Raw genomic sequence first — 19,496 nt, 5'->3', positions numbered from 1 at the left:
TTATTGCTTTATACAATTTTTCACAAATTATTGCATCATAGAAGGTTACGTATGATGGTACTAAATGATTTTTGTTTAATAAAACAAAAAACATATTTGATTATGAGAGGACCAAACACACAAAAAAAGTAAGAAAATGTTAACATTCTCTTTGATACTCTATAGCAATCTTTATATGATTAATTAGAATTTATTAGTGCAACACCTTTTCTCGTTTAATGACTCTCTTTTCTCCTTTTCTGGTTTAATAGTGCAACACCTTTCTTGATTTCATCATAGTCATAGATGGGAAGGGAAGTTACTAAAAGTTGGTGAGTCAACAATTATTGTTGAATTAGATACATAAAATATGGAGGCTTTGTTAAATCCAAAGACAAATTAGAAATTAAGGCCACTTAAGACGCATTGTTTTTGTCATTCATTCTATCTTCGTCTAGCACAAGCAATACCACGAGGAGTAAGCCTTGTTGGTCACTAAAATCAAGTCAGATTCGTTACTATAAGTAAAGATAATACAATGGCCAATCACCAAGTTAGATAAGAGATATACTGACACCAGAAAAGAAAATTTTCAAGACAAACAAACGGCCAAAGTATTTGAGTGGGAATTTCAACCACTGATAATCCAAAATTACCAATCGCCAATAACTATTCATCTGTTCTTATGGTACCAATCCCATGTGCAAAAACTATTCTCATCCAATTCATTCTATACTTAACAATGCAAAAGCAAATCTACATTCAACATATTGTCCAACAATATTTCTGCTCAGAAAATCAACAAAAACAAATGGGTATACTAAAAGATTTTGCACAATGCGCATCTGTTGATATTAACTATAACAATATCAACCCTCTCACTGGTGATTAGCTCCAGTAGCATCAGATGTTCTAACAAGCTATTCACTGGCACATAAAAAAATTGAACGACCTCTATCAGCTATCAAATGAATTCAAATGCATCCATCTGGAAGATTTAAACATATATGTTCACTGGCCTGATATCAAACCTCCCGAGGCATTAAAAACTATACATGCATCTACGGAGTATGTTTCCTGTTCTACATTGAAATAAATAGAGAACATGGTAAGTAATTCATTTATCAAGTGGAACTCATAATGCATGAAAGAAGATTAACTCAGATTTAAGTGGCAGAATTGCACTCACAATCAATTGGATGTTTGTCAATTTGGCGAGATGTATAATGTGCAGAAAGTAAAAGCAGTGAAAGGAATGCACTAGCCACAAAAATTGCATCAAACCATCGGTGATAAAAGTCAAACTGGATATCACCACCCAATACCTCTGTAATAATAATCCTGCCAAGAGATCCAGATTATACATAATTAAGAGTTAAGACAAATACCTGATAAACCAGGGAAGTTTGATGAAATAATAACAGTTTATGCATGCCAAATTTGCATCAATCAAGACAAGTGCCACAAACTGACAGGCCCATACTTTAGTCAGCAGCTACTTTGAACCATAAAAACCAGTCTGCTGATAGTATAGACATTAAGAGGAGTACTGGTGCTGTTCATTCTTCCATTTCCATTTATCTTCTCCCTTTCTTGCATTTTTATGAGGATGTCAGGAAACCTCAGGGATTATTTGGTTCTAAAAAAGGTTTTTTCGAACCAAAAATGTCATCATGTTCTCACTTTTTCTTTTGTTGACAACTTTTTTTCTATTTTGTAAAAGAAAATTCTTTATTAGCCAACAAACTCAACATTACAGTGTACCTTTCTTACCCAAATATTAATGTGTTGTTATCTCCACCCAGAGGTAAAATTTAATAACATCTAAAATTTTATGCAGGACAGGTTTCTATTTTCTACTATTCAAATCACTTAAAACATAATAAATGCAAACTACTACTTATACCTGTATTCAGTTGCTAAGCTTTTCCTGATTAAAAGAATAGAAGATACAAAATACATTCCCATTATCTCAGACAAAAACAGAACTACATTGCTTGAAGATCCACTTCCAACTCTTGAAACAGCAAAAAAGAACTGCATGCAACCCCAAAAATGGAAGTTAGGCTTTATAACAAGTCAACAATACAAACTGTATCTCTTACCGTATTTAGTGAAGCCAAACTGTACCTGGACACATGATATAGGACTAGATATAATCATAGCCGAACTCTTAAATACACAAGATAAATCTCAAATCAACCACAAAAGAAGAAACTTCCTTGAAGTTACACTCAAAACTGAAAGAAGACGTTTCATGGTTTACACCAAATAATAAAGCTTGTCCAAGCACAAATCCTTCTAAACTAACAGTAACTCATGACATATAGTAACTTGCTATAATTTTAGTGGTGTAGTTCTACCATAATTATTCCAAATGAACCTAAAAATAAACAAATAGAATTACTAAAAGAAATTACTATGATAATTATTTATCCACAGCCAATACACAAAAATCTAGTTCTTCAATGAAGAACTAGAAGCTCTCTTCCATTGTGGATTCCAGTGTTTCAAGCTTCATAAGATGATTGCTTCTTGAAAGTTTAAATTTTATGAGTAAAAGTAGTAAATATTTTTTTTAAAATTATTATTTATTAGAAGTTACACATTTAAACAATTTTAAAGGAAGAAAAACAAAAATTCAGTCCCCCTTTAATAAGTTTTTGGATCTGTCCCTATTGGTAGATCATCCTAGATTGTAAGCAAAAATCAGCCTTCCAACTTTCCATCTGTGTTTATGGTGCAAAGCCATATATTGCTACTATACATAAGATTAGCTTCCTTTCAATGAAATTGTCAGTTCTTTCCTCAACAGCTCAACTGTCCCACCCCCAACAAAAGAGGATGAAAGCAGATTGTAATATTATCAAGAACACTACTAATATAACTAATCCAAGCAACATCCAAAGGAAAAAAATTAGCAATTGAAAGCAGCAGGAATACCTTCATTAGGTTGGTTAAGAATCCACGCACTGATATCACAACCAACATTCCGATGAATAGCAAGGAAATATACTGCACAAAAAAATTGGAAAAAAAGAAAGAAATACATCAAATCATGCAGTACACAATTTTTAGAATAAGTTTAGAACAAAGAATTGAAAATTCACAAAATATAATACTCTAAAATCCTGCTAAGTACTTAATATTTTTTATTACAATTAGCAAAATATACCAACAAGAGAACTTTTGTGGAAAAATCCAAATAAAAAAAAACAGCAAATACATGTGATGAGTAACTAGTGAGAACTAGAAAGTACATATATGATCTTACTAGAATGTATTTAGTTAATCCAGTTAATCCAATTAATAAAGTTCTGAATGACAGAAAAAATTACGAACAAGAAGAATTATTAGGGATCTGCATGCAATGGCGTATAAATTAGAGCTAATTTAATTCATGAATTTCCTACTTCTCAACAAGTCTATTATGTAAGCTGGAAGCTATTTCTGCTTCCTCATCGAAAGTGTTAGTGGTGATTACTTTTTTTTGAAAGGGTCAGTGGTGATTACTGATTAATGATTAGTGGGAGGATCAACCAAAAGTGGACAAAGAAAGTTATCCATCTCAAAAGCAGCAATAATAAACAAATCCAAAGCAAATTCTTGAACTTTATAACAAAATAGAAATTTAATGAGCAACTTCTCATAGAAACTTTAAGATATTTATTGTTAAGATTTAAGGGATGTTGAGACAGAGAAAATAGAGTGAATGGGGTGCTCTAACTTAACTGTAATCAGACTCTCAATATATATATTTATCCTAATGATTTTAGGACGAGTACAACTCAACCTTAGTACATATAACATTTACAAAATAAGAAAATGCCCATTTTGATCTTTAATCAGAACGCATCAGAGGTTGGAAACACATTGAGAAGAAACTAGAAAGCCACCAATTAATTCTAGAAAGCAATGGCAAGCAACTGGACTCTAACCTGTGATAATAAGGCTGCATTTATTCCTATATCAAAGAACTGAAGAAATATACTTATTGTCCTTGTCACAGGATCAACAGAACCATCCTGTCATAGAAACACATTATCACCGAAGAAGCACATTATCAGTATAAGAGTCAGTCCAAAAGCTAGGAACAAGTAATTATAAAAGGAAAATTTTAATAACAACGAAAGATATAATCAAATCAAAGAATAATTGATGAATACAATTTACCTGTTTGAAAACAACACTTTGCAATGACTGCCAAAAAAAAAACAAATGATTAAGCAACATTATCTACAAATTAAAAAATAATAAGAAAACTCATTTGCCAGAGAAATGAAAATATTATTACAGCTATTATCATCAGACAGATGCCACCAACAAAAAATATCATACATTAAGTCAGCCTCAATTGAACTTTCCAACACAGGATAGAATCCATAATAGAGAGAAGCAATACAAGCTGTAAGCTTAGGTTAAATTAGTTTTTTGGTCCTCTAATTTATTTTTAACATTTGATTTGGTCCTCTATTTTTTTTTAGTTCAATTTGGTCCTCTAATTTTTAAAATCAGTTCAATTTGATCCCACTGTCTAAATTTGAGTGATCAAGTCGTCTAAATTTGGTCCTACTGTCTAAATGTGTGTTTTGTAGCGATTTAAAACCGTCACCAAGTGATTTAAAGCAGCCACAAAGTGCAGTTTCTTAACACCGTTGGCCCCAATTTAGATGGCAGGATCAAATTGAAACGATTTTAAAAATTAGAAGACTAAATTGAATCCAAAAAAAATTAGAGGACCAAATAGAACCTAAAAAATAAATTAGAGGACTAATAAACTAATTTAACCATAAGCTTATAACTGCATGGTGTGCCACAATAACTGATAAGATGCAAAAAAAATTAAGAAAAAAATCATTATTCCCTAGATACCTATTAATTGCAAGAGAGAAATGATCTAGAAATAGTATTATCTAGTGTAGGCTGAATGGCTGATCCTCCAAGAAATGTATATAATCATTTCCTATAATTATTAGAAATTATTTCTTATTTATTACTGTTACTATTGTTTGAATTAAATTAAAAAGAAAATAATATACAGATAGGACAAGGAATCTTTCCTAAAAGACAAAAACAGACAAGAAAGCTTTCTTTTTTCTTTACTTAAAATTATAGCATTCCTCTCTTAGTAAATTCACCAAACTCCTGCAATTCAGATGTTAAAACACAGAATCCTACTTCATAAGCCTTATCTGGGCTCAGATTTAATGAGTCAAAATCCTAATATAATTAGCAATTTACTCAATCTTGGAGAATGTTGCTATCAAACAAATTCACAATTAGTTTAAGCAGCATTATTCAGTAAATAGATTTCCAAATCGATCATGCAAACCATCTATACCTTAAGAAAGCTCCAATCCACCAGTTACAACCATTAGCTTTCAAAGAATAAATATTTATAGCCTATAATATATTGATTCTTGACAACACAATACCTTGATCATTTTATACACACAATATACAGAACAAGCATAGCCAAGTAGATTCTGCATGTGTCCTCTCCAAGTTCGAGAATAAGCAGCAGCTTCCTGCAAAGCACCAGTTTTCCCAATAATCAGATTAAAGAAGAAAATATAAGAAAGTGTGACAAAGTTCAATCACATTGTATTTTGATAGAAAAAGAAGTCAGCCATTTTTTTACAATTTACACACATAATTTTATCGTTCACTATAACATCTACATTTTTAAAAAAGGAGTTGGTCACACTGCTTTTCAGTTTTTTTAAAGGACAATGCCACAGTTTTTGGTGAAGATAATCATGGTTTGGAAGCAGGTTCCAATCCTCAGGGTTTCATTCCAGCAGCTGCAGAACCCTTAAGCAGGACCCCATTGCAAACTACAAATCCATGCACAGCAGAACTGTCGGATTAACATTGGGCATCAATTTCACATCCAAAACATGTTTCATTGCCATGATATAGATATCAGGAGAGAGCTTTGTGGGATATTCCATCCTTGCACCATAATATTACCTTGTTGGCATTGACCTTGTTGAGAAACATTGTTCATATGAGGAACTTAAACCTTCATGCAAGCTTTACATTTCCAAAGGGGTTTAACACGGAGAAACTTCTTCATATTGGAAATTTGGAATAGTGACTGAGGAGGATATGCACATGCACACACACATCATCATCAGCAGAAGCAAGAGTCCAAACTCTTCAAAAAGGAGACATAATGGTTTCATTTATATCTCTAACAAACTCTCACACACAAGCCATTTGGGTTTTGAAACGTAATAAAAGCACAACACATAACTATTTTGTGCTGAAATTTACTTTAACGTAAACTGGGCTTATAATATGAGGATTGATCAAAGGGGTGCAAGAAATTAAATATGACTACATACACAATTCTAAAAAGTAAGGGTAAATCTAACATATAGTAAACCTTTGCTTGACGAAGTTCATAGATCTCTAAGAACAATTGCTTCGAAAGCTCTTCTAAGGCCAGAACTTCTGCTTCCAAGCCTTTAATATCTACAAATTTGACAAGAATAGTTTAAAATTTGTAATTAGTAATATCTCTAACATAATTACACAAAAATAGGATTAGACAATTAGAAATACCACTAATAAGGAAATCACTGCACAATAAGTATTCCAACAAAATAAGAATTTCGCGTATAACCCCTCAAATAAGCAAATTTTGCTTCTGAATTCCAATCAGATTTAAACACACTATCCTACAAATGTAAAGACAGAGACATTCCATTTCTCTAAATATTCAATATGGAAATCCCTATAAAATAGCCACTAGCCAAGAACCGCCAGGAAACTAAAGACACTTTTCTCGAAGAAGTTGTAATGGTTGGTAAGAGATTTTCCAAGAAAACTCAAGCACTAGTCTCCGACCATAGGCTCCAAATCACTGCATAAATTCACCCTCATTATATAATTTTCAAAAAAACAGATAGATGCTTTTCAGCCTCTCTGTCGTACTTCAGTAAACAGCTTTTGCTTGCTTTGTTCTATTCTTAACACTATGGCTCCCTGGAATTTAGATTTCAAAAGTGGAAGGTTCAAATGGCCTTTTAAGAGTTAAAGAAAACTGACCTTGCTCTTTTTGATCCTCTTGCACGGATCGAACAACCGTACCAACAATTCGTTTAATTAAAGATCTAGCATTTAACTTCTGAAACAAACAAGTTCAGATTAAGCAAGAAAATGATAGGAAAGAAAATGACAAATAAAACAGGATAACACCACTATGCCTTGACAAACAAACCTTTATATGTTATTTATTTCAGCATACCGCTAACTTTCCCCTTTAAGGAAAATACACCTTTTCCAATTCAAATCAAATGAAATTTACAAAATCAAATTCTTTTAATTTATGAAACTAAAGCAAGTGTCAATATATTTATTATATATGTAAATCATTAATTGTTATTAAGGCCATAGATATCAATATCAATAGAAAAACCCATCGACCATCATGAACATGCCGAAAGGAAAACATAAAAATCTAATCACCTCTTCAGATCCTTGCTTGTTATCCATCTCCATTTGGCAAAGAATAATTTTCTTTTTCTTTGATACACAAGTCTCAATCGATTGCATTAGCTGTCTTTCCAAGGCCTTGATTTCTGTTTCCTCAATCTCTCTGATGAAAAGTGACAAGTAACTGTATGGGAGGTTTACAGCACCAAAACCAGATAGCACAGCCATGACAGTAACTCCGATGACCCCAATTCTACTCACCAGTTGAGCCATGGTGAAGAAACCTGAAACACGAGGATCAACCATATTCTTTAATTGCAGTGTCTATTAAGGCAACCAATCAGCAGTGAGTTGATTACACAATTTTCACTTTACTACCTAAATAAACAAATCAGTTGCATTGCACCCAATTCAATTCCACTAGCAGTGCTTCCAAGAGGTGAGCAAGTAGTAGGTAGTAGTACCTTTATCAGGAGATGGCATTGGAAAGTGAATGCCCATGCGCCAAAAGGCATAGAGAAAAGCAAACAAAAACAGAATAGCACCAAGCGCAGCCCTCTCGGTCCTGAGGCCGTTGTTTTTTAGCATCAAGTAGCAATGGTAATAAGGGAGCAGGAACACGAGCAACAAGATCAAACAGAACAAGTCCACCTTCCAGTTCACCACTCTTGCCCTGCACACACACAGACAGAGAACAGAGAAACAAATCTCAAGAGATTATCAGAATGAATTGAATTGATGGTAGGTTAGGGTTAGAGTTAGGGTTACTCTTTGGAGAGGATGGGAATGATTTCGAAGATGACAAGCTGGAGAAGATTGCAGGAGAAGGCAAAGACGACGCTGAAGATGATTTGGACGAGGACACGTTTCTCTTCGTACTCTTTGTAGAGTCGACGGTTCAAAAACCAGAGACCCGCCCAACCCAATAAACACAGACATCCCAACACCACCACACCTTCCAACACTCCCCTTCCCCAACCCATTTCTCACTCCAATTACTTTCTCTTCTCAATCCAATCAACAACCATCACTCGCTCCCTCAGACCAGATCCACTAATCCAACAACAACTTTCAATTCATCAATAACAACCCCTTTAAAGGTTGATGCTAAGCTCATTTGCATTTTCATCTCCACTCCTTATTCAATTCTACTTCCATTATTTTTTATTTTTTTGCTAATTTAACAGATTACTTTTTTATCAATGCATCATTTAATTACTAGTTTACTAGAGTTTCATTTTATTTTAATTTAATATGAAAAGATCTTTAAACTGTTAATCAATTCAAAATATCATCTTACATATAAGTTTTTAAATAATTATAAAAATAAACTATTTTTAATTTGAGTTTCATTTTTATATATTATTAATGAAAAATATTTTTACATAAATTCCAATAAAAATGTGCTTTATTATAACATTACATTAATAAATACGATAACATTATAAAATAATTAAATTTTATTAAATGTTTCTAGATAATATATATATATATATATATATATATATATATATATTAATTTTTTTTCACTATTATGACAATTCGTAATTCGATATTAGTATAAAAATATATACAATTATTCAATATATTCTACTTGAATTCTCATTTATATTTATTTATAGAGATAGAAAAGTAGACTTGAAATAACATAAGTCGTTGATGGAAATTTCAATTTAACAATAGTCATTGAGACGAAATGAATACTAGTTACTCTTTTTTTATCGACCAAAAGTATCCTCTTTTGTGGACAATTTTTTCTTGAAGCATATACAACTATTATTACAGGAGTTAAAACTCTTAAGTCTTCTAATACAGCGTATTTAAGATTCAAACTCAATACTACTTTTATTAAAAAAAAAAACTATATACCACTATTAAGCTGAAACCGCCAACTACGTCTCAATTAATCCTACTTTATTTAGTTAATCCACGTGTTTAGTGGTGTGTTTAATCAACCTAAAACTATTTTTTTAGTATATTTTACAATGCTTATATTTAAAGATATAATTGTTTATTCTTTTAATATTCTCGAGAAACTAATTAATCAATTTTGTCAACATTTACAAAAAAACGCAATAAGTTTGGTTACAAATTGTTTCCTGGATGAGATGATTTCCGTCATTTTCATCCCAATCCCAATGTTCTGATACGTTTAATCCCTTGAGTGCAAAAGAAAAAAAAAATGAGTTTCAAGGTTGCACCCAAACCACGAAGAGAGAGAGGCCTCTGCAAAGCAAAATGCACAGACAACTGGAGTTCCAACTTCTAAGGGATGCATTAATTCATGAACAAAACTAGTGACTTTATTCAGCATAAACTCATTCAGTACGAAGTATTTATGTTTTCATTAGATACAAAACCAAGAATGTTCCAAGGTTCAACAAATACCCACCATCAAATAAGAAGATTATGGTCTTGCTTATAACAAATGGCTGAGGTTCCATAAAGTTGTACAACAGCTCAGCTTGAATGAAAATACTTGAACATGGGATTTCCTTTGGACCACACATCTACTACTAGACTTATTTGATCCTTCCATAACATTGCACTGAAAATCTTGAAGGACTGCTCTAATTATCTGCAACAATATAATTACAAGATTCAGCTAATCCATACATAGAAGCTGAAACTTTACCTAAATTGAATCTCATTCTCACCATGTGGGGACTGAGAGCTCGTTGCAGAGAAATCGGAAGACATAGGAATGGATATTGAGAGTTGAGTTGTGGAGAAGGCTGTTTGGTTGGATATATCATCTTCCAGACCAGACCATGACTCCCTGCTTTTAGGCCATTCATTAGAAAAAGGTCGAAGAGGCTGGCCCTCCTCCTTCACGTGTTCTCCCGATGCATATTCACCAGATAAAAACGAATGTTGGGGATAATCACTATGCAACAGGGAATCAGTACTTGATTTTGATGTAGAAAAAGAGGCAACTCTGGTTGACATCGAAGGCCATGTGTTTTCCAGCTGTGACTCCATTTGGAGAACCTTGTTGCTTCCAGAAGCTTCAGAAAAGAAGCAGTGTTCACCACCCTCAGATTTAAGTCCTTGAAGACACCTGTTTAGTTCAAGTAAAATTGCCCACAGTTTAAGGGATAAGGAATTAATATTGATTCTGCTAACATGTTCCACAGTCATATTTAATTATACAGGAAACATATCATTACAATAGAACAACATGCCTTATTGGCAAGCTGAATAGTACAAACAAATAATCATGATAATGATTGCATGACATTGGCAAAAGAAACAAATAGAAAAGGGCAAAGAGCATAAGACAAGACAAGGTCACCACCAATGCTCTCCTAGTTACAAATGTACTAGGATTATTCAATGAAATTAAAGCTTTTGAGGTCTCATTATTTTGAATAAATTCACATCACAACATTGAAATTATATGGTGGCAGTAACAATGAATTATAGAAAAAATACTATTATATGATGAAATTACTCGATCAAAATCCTAATTAAGCTGGATGAAATGAAACATAAGGAGAAAAGAAAGGTGCTGAAAAGTGAAAAACACTAGAAGTTCAAACTTCACATAGTGCCATAAAATCTTTGAATTCAATGACAGACTGCAGTCTCCCTACCAAATTTGGCAAAACTGCAAAAGTCAAAACTTTGAATAAATTATCAGCTTGTCTTTTTTTCACGAAAACCCATCAGCAAAGTGTTATCAATTTTATTTAATTGTAATATCATATAAATATTCAGAGGAATAGAAATAATTTTGTCTTATAATCTGCAACTTACTATTTAAGAAAGAACAAATTAATATGGCTGTGTGGAACAGAACAAAATTCACAGCTATATATAATAGTGCATGAAGAGAAAGTGTGAGACACCCTTTTGTTGATAAGCATTGAAGGAAATGCATCCTTTCTACCCAAACAAAAATTAGAAACCATTCAGTCCATGACGTGTACACCTACCTTTCTTATTATCCCCATATGACAGATACTTACTGCAGATGGACAACCAAGCCGCATATTAGCATGCTAAAATGTTTCTCAACATTTTGCCAAAAAAAAAGTTTCAATATGCATTTTCTATTCAGAAATAAATCAGTGCCAGAAAACAAAAAGACTAGAAAAGAGACAATTAAAGGATCATTTCTCTTTCTCACAATTTTGTCACAAAGTACTCAACAAGACATAGCTTGTAGACAATTTTCATTGATGAAGGTCTCTTAAATCTAGTACCTATTCCACATGTCAGAGCATCACCCAACACTAGAAAAGAGAACATAAAACAGCAACCGGAAATAAACAAAATAAGAGTTCAGGATTTAATGAAAAACTACAATTCTCCTCCCTCATCAACATTGAAAAAAATAAATAATACAGAAGCTGAAGCAAAGCAAGGTAGCCAACAGCTCTAGTCTTTCTTTTGACAATATACACAAAGATGTAGATACTTCTGCAGTGAATAGCATTCTAACAATTAGTTATTAGTTATAATGCTTGCATATCTCTGTCCCAAAATTAGAAATGCACAATAAAAGCATATCACTATCCCCATATCAGAAATCTATCCTGGCAGACTCACAGTATTTATAAAAAACTGCAACAAATTCAAATAAAAATATTAAAACTCAAGAATGTGAAGAAGTATAGGCAGTTCCATTGAATATGCCAAGCAAAACGACATTAATTAAAGATATATTTTCTATTCTATTCTTTATAGCTTAAGTATTTTTCAAACTCCAAGCAACAATGGGTGCAAAATATGATAAGAATGTCTATACCTGTATTCTTTACTTGGAATCGCATAGGGAATGGAATCTAGATGATAATTCGTGCGGTCAGTTCCAGAATCAGTACCCTGGAGATTACCAAAGGCATTTGTGGGAAGGTTTTGGAAGTTTACAGTTCCATTACTGTCACCACCACCAGTCACAGTGAGTGATGTGACAGTTGAAGACGAGTGAGTCATAGTTTGTGATTCCACAGGCTTTCTTGAACGGTTGCGGCCACGGTGCATGTGGCGCTCGCAGTACTTGGAGTCTGGGTATGCTTCCTTGGAGCACCTCCACTTTTTTCCATCAGTCCTCCTGCATCGTCCTGGCTCAGGGTCCACCTTCTTCCCATAGAAGGAACAATAACTCACTGCAAAGTTAGTCATGCACAGCTATTTTATTACCAACATTCCAAACACATCCCCCACCTTAACGAACAAGAGCCATTCATTTGGCAGCAATAAAGACAAAATGGAAAAACCTCCAGAACAGAATATGCAATTCCATAAGCATAGAAATAGAAAGCTGGAGAGAAGGAAAGTGTTAGATGACGCGTTTAGGACTACTGATGTGGAGTAGTTGTCACTAAGTCAAATGTTTTAAAATATTTACTGTTATGTGGAGTTGGTTATTTTTTAAATGTTAAACCATGATTTTAGTGGGTAGTCATAAGGCTTTTCAAAATTTCAGTTCCTTTTATATTAAGGTTGTAAGTTTCCCGAGGATAATAGACAAGTGCGAGCAGTTTTCAATCTCTTTGCCACTGCAGAAAGTAAAAGTTCTGGTTTTTCTTTTCCTTACTCAATTTGACAACAGAAAACAACCCAATCAGCAATTACAAATCTGTGTCTCAATAATTTCATCCAGAAAGGCAAAAGAAACTCCACACGAAAGATGCCTAATAATTACAAAAAAAAAAAAAAAAAAAACCCTCCAAAAATGGAAAGATAATTTGTTCTGGATCAGGTCACCTTCTTAAATGGCAATCCAGCGAACAAGATCAACGTATCCTTACTATAAATAAGCTCACTGGATCATTCAGGGACAAAGGGCTATTATAGCCATATGCAGTCATTAGGGTTGAAGGAAAAGCATTGAAGTTACTTTCACATAAAATGGAAAATAGGTAAACATTACCAAAACAAGTTTTAATTTATCATAAACAAAGGAAGCGGGATTAGAGAGAACTCACGTGTGGGATGGTGAAAGAAAGCGTGAGAGAGAGTAGAGTCGAAGCTCTTCTGAATGGGGAGGACGAGATCGGGAGGCACAGGAAGACCCGCAACCATGTACTTGAAAATCAAAGCTTGGTGCTCCAGTTCCTGCCACTGAGACACTGTGAATGGGGACCTCCCATTACTACTGAAACCCATCACAGTTCCTCCTCCGCCACTGATGTTCATGTTTTCCACTGTTGTCTACTTGCGCTACTCTTAGTCCTATTAATAACACGACACTCTTGTTGGGTATCGAAATCAAACATAGTTAGAGCCGAAACATGAGATCACACTCGGATCGAGCTTTGTCGGAAGGAACCATTTGGATTTGGGTTTGCTTTGCTTGTGATGCTCCAACTAATTAATACTTAAAGTAAACTTGCATTCAAGTCAAAACTCATCCTTAATATTTACAGCTTCTAACCAAATTCCTGCCTGAAAGTATTATGGGTGATAAATTAGTTCTTTCATCAAAAATTTAAATTTAATCTTTAAATATGAAAATTACAATCTAAATAATTTAATAATAAATTAATCTTTTAAATTTTATAATTTTATGTTAAATTAATTATAAAAAATATAATTTTTTTTTATTAAAGTTATCTCTGAACATCATAATTTAAAAATAAAATAGTCTCATAAATTTAATAATAAGATTAATTTATATTTTTTAGAAGATCAAAAATTAAATTTATATTTTTTATCTTTTAAAAATAAATTTATCTTATATCATTTTTTTAAGACAAATTTATTTATTTATCTATTTTTTAATTTTAACTTTTATTCGAGTCAATTCTCTTTCTTGTTAGAATTTTACATGATTGTGAATGCAGATGTATTTTAAAAAATTACAAATTTTCACATCAATCATATAACTTTAACTGTGAAAAAAATTTCTCTTATGGTCATGAGAACAAATTAAAAATATTTTTTCCTAAACATAAAAGCTTATAAAAAATATTTTACTACACTAAATTAATTAGAAAACATACTAATTTTTTTAAAAAAAAAACAAATTGTTGTAACAAAACATTATTTTAATTAAAACAAACATAATTTAAAAAAAAAATCATAAAAATTCACTCAGTATAAAAGTTTTTTTATGGTATCATACTATTGTCACGTAACAATTATTTTAAAAGTGATACTTAAGTTCAGTTTGATAGTAAACTTTAATTTAAATTAATGAAATATTAAGTAATAGATGTTCTTTTGAAATAATAAATATTTTAAAATGGATAAATCCTGAAATTATTGATAATTATTTAATATTTGGTAAAAAAAGATAATTATTTAATATATAAACCATATACAGTATAATTTAAATAGAGGAAGTGTTTTTTACTCTCTCTTCTTCTTCTTTTCTTTTTGTAGCATTTGCTGTCATTTACTCATTTTGTTGATCTACTTTTATTATGCTACCCTATAACGGACAGCAACAAGGCGTGATGGGCTGGAGTAATTGCGGGCCCAGTGGCCCAAAGGCAAAGCACCCACCGACGAGTGACAGATATTTTAGAATGAATGAATTGGCCACCGCTGGAGGAAACCATCCACTACTTGCCGGAATGCGGGTGACATTCGATGTGGGCCTCAATCTCTTTCTCTTTGAGACAGATTGCCAAAAAACAAAATCAAAATCAAAATTGTAAATGTGGTCCAAAGCAAACCAATGCAAAATGCGTGCAATTCCAGTTTTAGGCTTATTGGTTTCTGTATCATTGCCTATGTACCCTGTACCTATTTAGCCAAAGGGACTATATTATTGAACAGACACGAACTTAAGCAATGGTCAAAGATGCTTCAATTATTCATTGTTTGGTCACCCATACTTCATCATTCAAGGACCACACCCCTATGCCCTATCTTGTTTCTTTGGCTTCACTTGTCTTCTACATATTATCTGAGAAAACTAAACCCCTAAACCTATGTGTCAATTGTATTGTATGTATATAATTCTTAAATTTGGGGTTTTGGGGATTTAAAATTCGAAATGGATTCAGGTTTGTAATTTGGAGTGGATTGAGATGACGTTTGGAATTTCAAATGAAATTGAAAAAAAACAATAACAAAACTTCTTAAATCTATCAAGTTCTAGAACGGTACAATGGACTACACCCTCACTCTCCCACATACCCCTTCCCTCATTCCCTTGAGTTTCTTTCTTCTTCTTTCCTTTTTTTTCTTTCTTTTTTTGTCAAAATTATAAATTTGATCTCTTTATTTGTCTCACAATTCAATTTTGATCCCTTATAATTAATTTACAAATTTAGTCTCCTAATTTTTTACAATTTCATTATTTTATTCTCCAATTCCGAATTAGAGGTTGATGGTTAATTACTTATCTTAATTGTCATTTGTCACAATTTTATTGGAGTTTGACGTTAATTAAGTATATAAAATTAACGTCTAATAAACGTGCAACAGTGACAATCAACGTTGGCATAACCGTCAACGTCCAATCTCAAGGGTTGAAGACTAAAATAACATTATTCTAAAAAACTAGAAATCTAGTGAATTAAATTATAAGGAAACTAAAATTATAAATTTGGATCAAATAATGGGATGAAATTTGTAATTTTGCTTTTTGTCTTTTCTTTGTAGTGCACCCTCCTTCCTTGTTTTTTTTTTTTCTTTTCACTATTTTTTATCCTTCTCTCTTCTTTCTTTGTGTTTATATGTTTTTTCTTTTTTACTTTTCCATTCTTATATTTTTTTTCTTTTGTTTTTATTATATTTTTTATTTTACATTTTTTTATCATTTTATAAGAATAATAATTATATTATGAAGTTCAAATTTTAAAATTGAACATTCATTTAAATTTAATTAGCTAAATATATTTATTAAAAATGTTATTTTGGCTCTACGTTTAATAATTTTATATACTAAAATTTGGTTGATTAATATGTATATAATAATATTACTTTTTTACTGAAATACATAATAAATATATTAAATTATTTTATTCAATATTTTTCACTAAAAATTAATTTAAATATAATTAGTTAATTTATTTCTTATAAAATAATATTTTTACTTTATGTTAATTAATTTATTAATAATGTCATAAATTAAGTTAATTTTAATTTTTAATCATAGAAATCACGCATATGAACTACAGGAGACAATTTTGCTTCAATTTGGTTGACAGATTTTTTTTTTAATATTTAACACAATTTCATCTATAAGACTAATTTATTGAATAATTATGCAATACGTACCAAATTTCTCGATGAATTATTATGATTGTATTATTGGATACCTAATAGTAAGTGAATTTGATTGTGATTCTATGTGAAATTTATTGAATACCTAAATAGTGTCTTAAAGATACTAATTAGAGAATTAAAAATTATTATTTTTTAAATCATATAAAAACATATTTTTAGGTATCTTAATAAGATTTTTTTTGTTTTTACTTCTTTAACTAGTTAAAAATCACAAATTTTAGTGAGTTTTACTTATAAATAAAGGGATGAATTTATCAAATGAAAACTCACTAATATTTGTAAAGTGAGAAGATTCAAACACACAATCTCTATCCATTTCATTCTCTATTTATCATTAAGTCAATCTTGTAATCTATAGTTTTAAGAGATTGCTGGAAAAAATTAATATTCAAGAATAAGTTTTGTTTCATTTTTTTCTTTTCCACATGACCAAACAACCCCAAGTAATGAGAATTAAGATACTACTGAGAGACTTTACTACTTTATATGAAGTAATAAAATTATCGATCACTAAATGGTTTTTTTTACAAGCATCACTAAAATAGTTAAAACACTAATTTGTAATTTATAGACATAACCATCCCGTAAACAATAATCATGAATGTATTTGTGTAATTAATATTTTTTTTTAAAATAATCAGAAGGAAATTCGAACATAATTAATATTGATCCATACAAATCGAATTTTAGTGGTATACTTGTAAGAGCTACGCTCAAGTCAATATTTTATAGGAGGAGGAAGTTTATATAACATAAGTTAGAAAGTATACCCAAGACCTTTAGCATCATTCTCACTTAGGTTATACATGTTAAACTCTTTGCTTTGCGTTTGTATGATAATCGATGTAGGGTCATAAGGTTCTCAACCCTATATCTCATTTAGGTCTTGCGGACATCTAATTGTGTTTAGTGGTATAAGAATAACATTGGTTTATTACACCTAAATACTATGAACAAAGTTTGGAACAATAATATTCATAATTTTTTTATAAAAGGGATTCTCGATTATATATTAAAACATCTTAATTCATTTTATATTTTTAGGCATTTTTTATGGGTTCCATGTAAAGTGGAAGAACTTATCTCTATTTTTACTCTAACAGTAGAATCCCACTTTGGATTCTTAACTTATTTGTTGTAGGATCTACAATGGTAGAATCCAACGGTAGGAATTTGAAAAAAGAGGAAAACGAAGTTTTTCGATATGTCTCCACGTTTTCTCCATTAGTCATTCCCTCACTCTTGCCCCCACCAATTTTCCCACACCCATTTATGCACAAACCTTTCCCCTCCCTCACACTCACAGACATGCCTCCCCATCCCCTACATTAACGCACTAACTTGACCCTCAAAGTATGGGAGAATTTTTTTTTTTTTAACGTTGCAGATTGTCAATTCCCGCAAAATCATGCCAAAGATTGGCCATACAACCAACCATGTTCCAATGAGACAAAGGTCTGCACAAGTTTATCCACACAAGCTTAAACTTAACCTATCTGCAATCCCTCAAAATATGTTCCACAGTTTCGATGTGACTTCACAAAGAGCACAGATTTCATCATACGTAAGCCCACATAAAGCACGTTTGAGATTGATCTTTAACCCATCGAGTATTATCATCCAGATTTTAGACCTGTGTGGGCCTTTCCAGACCCAAACCCTATTCCAACAGATTTTCTTTTATCAGGAGTTCTCGACTCATTTTTGTATAACCTATAAAATCGACAACACATTTAGTAGCCAAATATTCTCATTACGGGAAGAGTCTTTTTTTTTTATTAAAAGATAATAAAAACACCCCATATTTTGTTATATTTCATTTCTTTGTTTTAGGTATATATGCAATTTTAACATTTTTTTCACTTTCTACGTATATTATCATTTAGTCTTTATTTTATAAGTTACAAATGCATAACATTCTTTCTCAATAACAAGAGAAAAATGTGGTTTCGATCTTTGATTATGGCATTACACTGAAAAAATTAGTTCTCTAATTTTGGAAAATATTTAACCTCTTAAATAGGGATCAATCTATAAAGTCAATGACTTGACAAGCTCACGAAAAAAAATATTCTTTTTTAACTGTGACAATAAAAAATTATCACTATATATTAAGTTTAAATGTGTGGAGGGATATTCTTTAAAGGAGATGACAACAAAAAGGTACGAGTTAACTCATTTAAGAATATAAAGGATTTTTTAAACAAAATTATGATTAAAAGTGAAATTAAAAAAACATGTTTGTAATCCAAACAGGCCACACTTGTTCATTATATCCTGCGTGCAAAAATGTAAATTTCCCAGCCAAGATTTCCATTGACAACAATCGGAAGAAAGTGTATGAACATCTGAATGCATGAGCCTAAAGAGACCCACGACAATATCTCAGCTCAAAAATTTTATCGGCAACGTACAGCGCTGAAATCGCTATTGAATAAGCAACGCAGAGACTCTAATTTGTTGCCTTTACATTCACAAACAAGCAATGGTAAGGAAAAATTCGATAAATAAATGAAAACAACATAGAAAAGAATGAAGAAGAAAAATCAGAATATCATTAAAAAAATTCAAAATTAAACTGTCCACAATCATGCCATCGCTATACAAAAAAAAATCGATTATCAATTATTAAGAGAGCAAAGTGGCAAGGGAGGCCTCAGATTAAAGAATTTGAGCATTCATCAGAGACAAGGTCTCAGATGGTACGGACAAATTGATGCATCACAGGCCAAAATCAAAAGTAGAATTGAACAAAGACTTGCAATTAAGTAGAAATATGAAATACAACGCAATGGCCAATGGGGGGGGAAAGCTCATAAAATAGAAGAGAAAAGAAAGTAGCGCAGCTGTGGTCTGTGGAGAACTAGAAATGCTAGGTTACG

The 19,496-nt window shown here is 31.7% G+C and overlaps 2 protein-coding genes and 1 non-coding gene across 7 annotated transcripts; all 3 read right to left on the bottom strand.

Moving 5' to 3' along the window:
• Window positions 1-563: 563 nt before the first annotated feature.
• On the bottom strand, window positions 564-8,540 carry LOC114378576 (GPCR-type G protein 2-like). Of its 5 annotated transcripts, none has more exons than XR_003659375.1 (13): window positions 8,191-8,405; window positions 7,887-8,095; window positions 7,456-7,706; window positions 7,036-7,114; window positions 6,371-6,459; window positions 5,415-5,507; window positions 4,153-4,179; window positions 3,918-4,004; window positions 2,923-2,994; window positions 1,886-2,016; window positions 1,169-1,320; window positions 999-1,061; window positions 564-906 (listed from the first exon to the last, which is right to left on the bottom strand). XR_003659375.1 is itself a non-coding variant. In XM_028337210.1 (12 exons), coding segments are annotated over exons 1-12 (1,407 nt in total). In that variant the 5' UTR covers window positions 8,406-8,540; the 3' UTR covers window positions 564-1,059. The 5 variants fall into 5 exon arrangements, 3 of the variants coding, with proteins under 3 accessions (XP_028193011.1, XP_028193012.1, XP_028193013.1); XR_003659376.1 differs by having other exon boundaries at window positions 999-1,056; XM_028337210.1 differs by having other exon boundaries at window positions 564-1,061; window positions 8,191-8,540.
• Window positions 8,541-9,703: 1,163 nt separating this feature from the next.
• On the bottom strand, window positions 9,704-13,750 carry LOC114378553 (growth-regulating factor 4-like). The gene is made up of 4 exons (XM_028337171.1): window positions 13,359-13,750; window positions 12,176-12,536; window positions 10,080-10,483; window positions 9,704-10,000 (listed from the first exon to the last, which is right to left on the bottom strand). Exons 1-4 carry the CDS (start codon window positions 13,567-13,569, stop codon window positions 9,993-9,995), a joined length of 984 nt encoding a protein of 327 aa, XP_028192972.1. The 5' UTR covers window positions 13,570-13,750; the 3' UTR covers window positions 9,704-9,992.
• A 5,515-nt stretch (window positions 13,751-19,265) lies between these two features.
• Window positions 19,266-19,344, bottom strand: LOC114380629. Its single transcript, XR_003659804.1, has one exon. It is a non-coding gene; the product is annotated as a small nucleolar RNA snoR117 (small nucleolar RNA).
• Between the last annotated feature and the right edge of the window lie 152 nt (window positions 19,345-19,496).

This window comes from Glycine soja, chromosome 12 (assembly GCF_004193775.1).
Source record: "Glycine soja cultivar W05 chromosome 12, ASM419377v2, whole genome shotgun sequence".
Lineage (NCBI taxonomy): Eukaryota > Viridiplantae > Streptophyta > Magnoliopsida > Fabales > Fabaceae > Glycine > Glycine soja.
This window is presented reverse-complemented; position numbering and strand designations above follow the sequence as displayed.

Bases quoted from the DNA above. Each gene is read 5' to 3' on its own strand.
- LOC114378576 (XM_028337210.1), bottom strand. From the start codon at position 8,405: ATGGGTTGGGGAAGGGGAGTGTTGGAAGGTGTGGTGGTGTTGGGATGT. The intron at 4,180-5,414 runs GTATTGTGTTGT...TTTTTTTGGCAG, and splicing joins GTGTGTATAAAATGATCAAG to TCATTGCAAAGTGTTGTTTT. The intron at 4,005-4,152 runs GTAAATTGTATT...TTTCTATGACAG, and splicing joins AAAGTGTTGTTTTCAAACAG to GATGGTTCTGTTGATCCTGT.
- LOC114378553 (XM_028337171.1), bottom strand. From the start codon at position 13,569: ATGAACATCAGTGGCGGAGGAGGAACTGTGATGGGTTTCAGTAGTAAT. The intron at 12,537-13,358 runs GTGAGTTCTCTC...CTAACTTTGCAG, and splicing joins TTTCTTTCACCATCCCACAC to TGAGTTATTGTTCCTTCTAT. The intron at 10,484-12,175 runs GTATAGACATTC...TGAACTAAACAG, and splicing joins ATTCCAAGTAAAGAATACAG to GTGTCTTCAAGGACTTAAAT.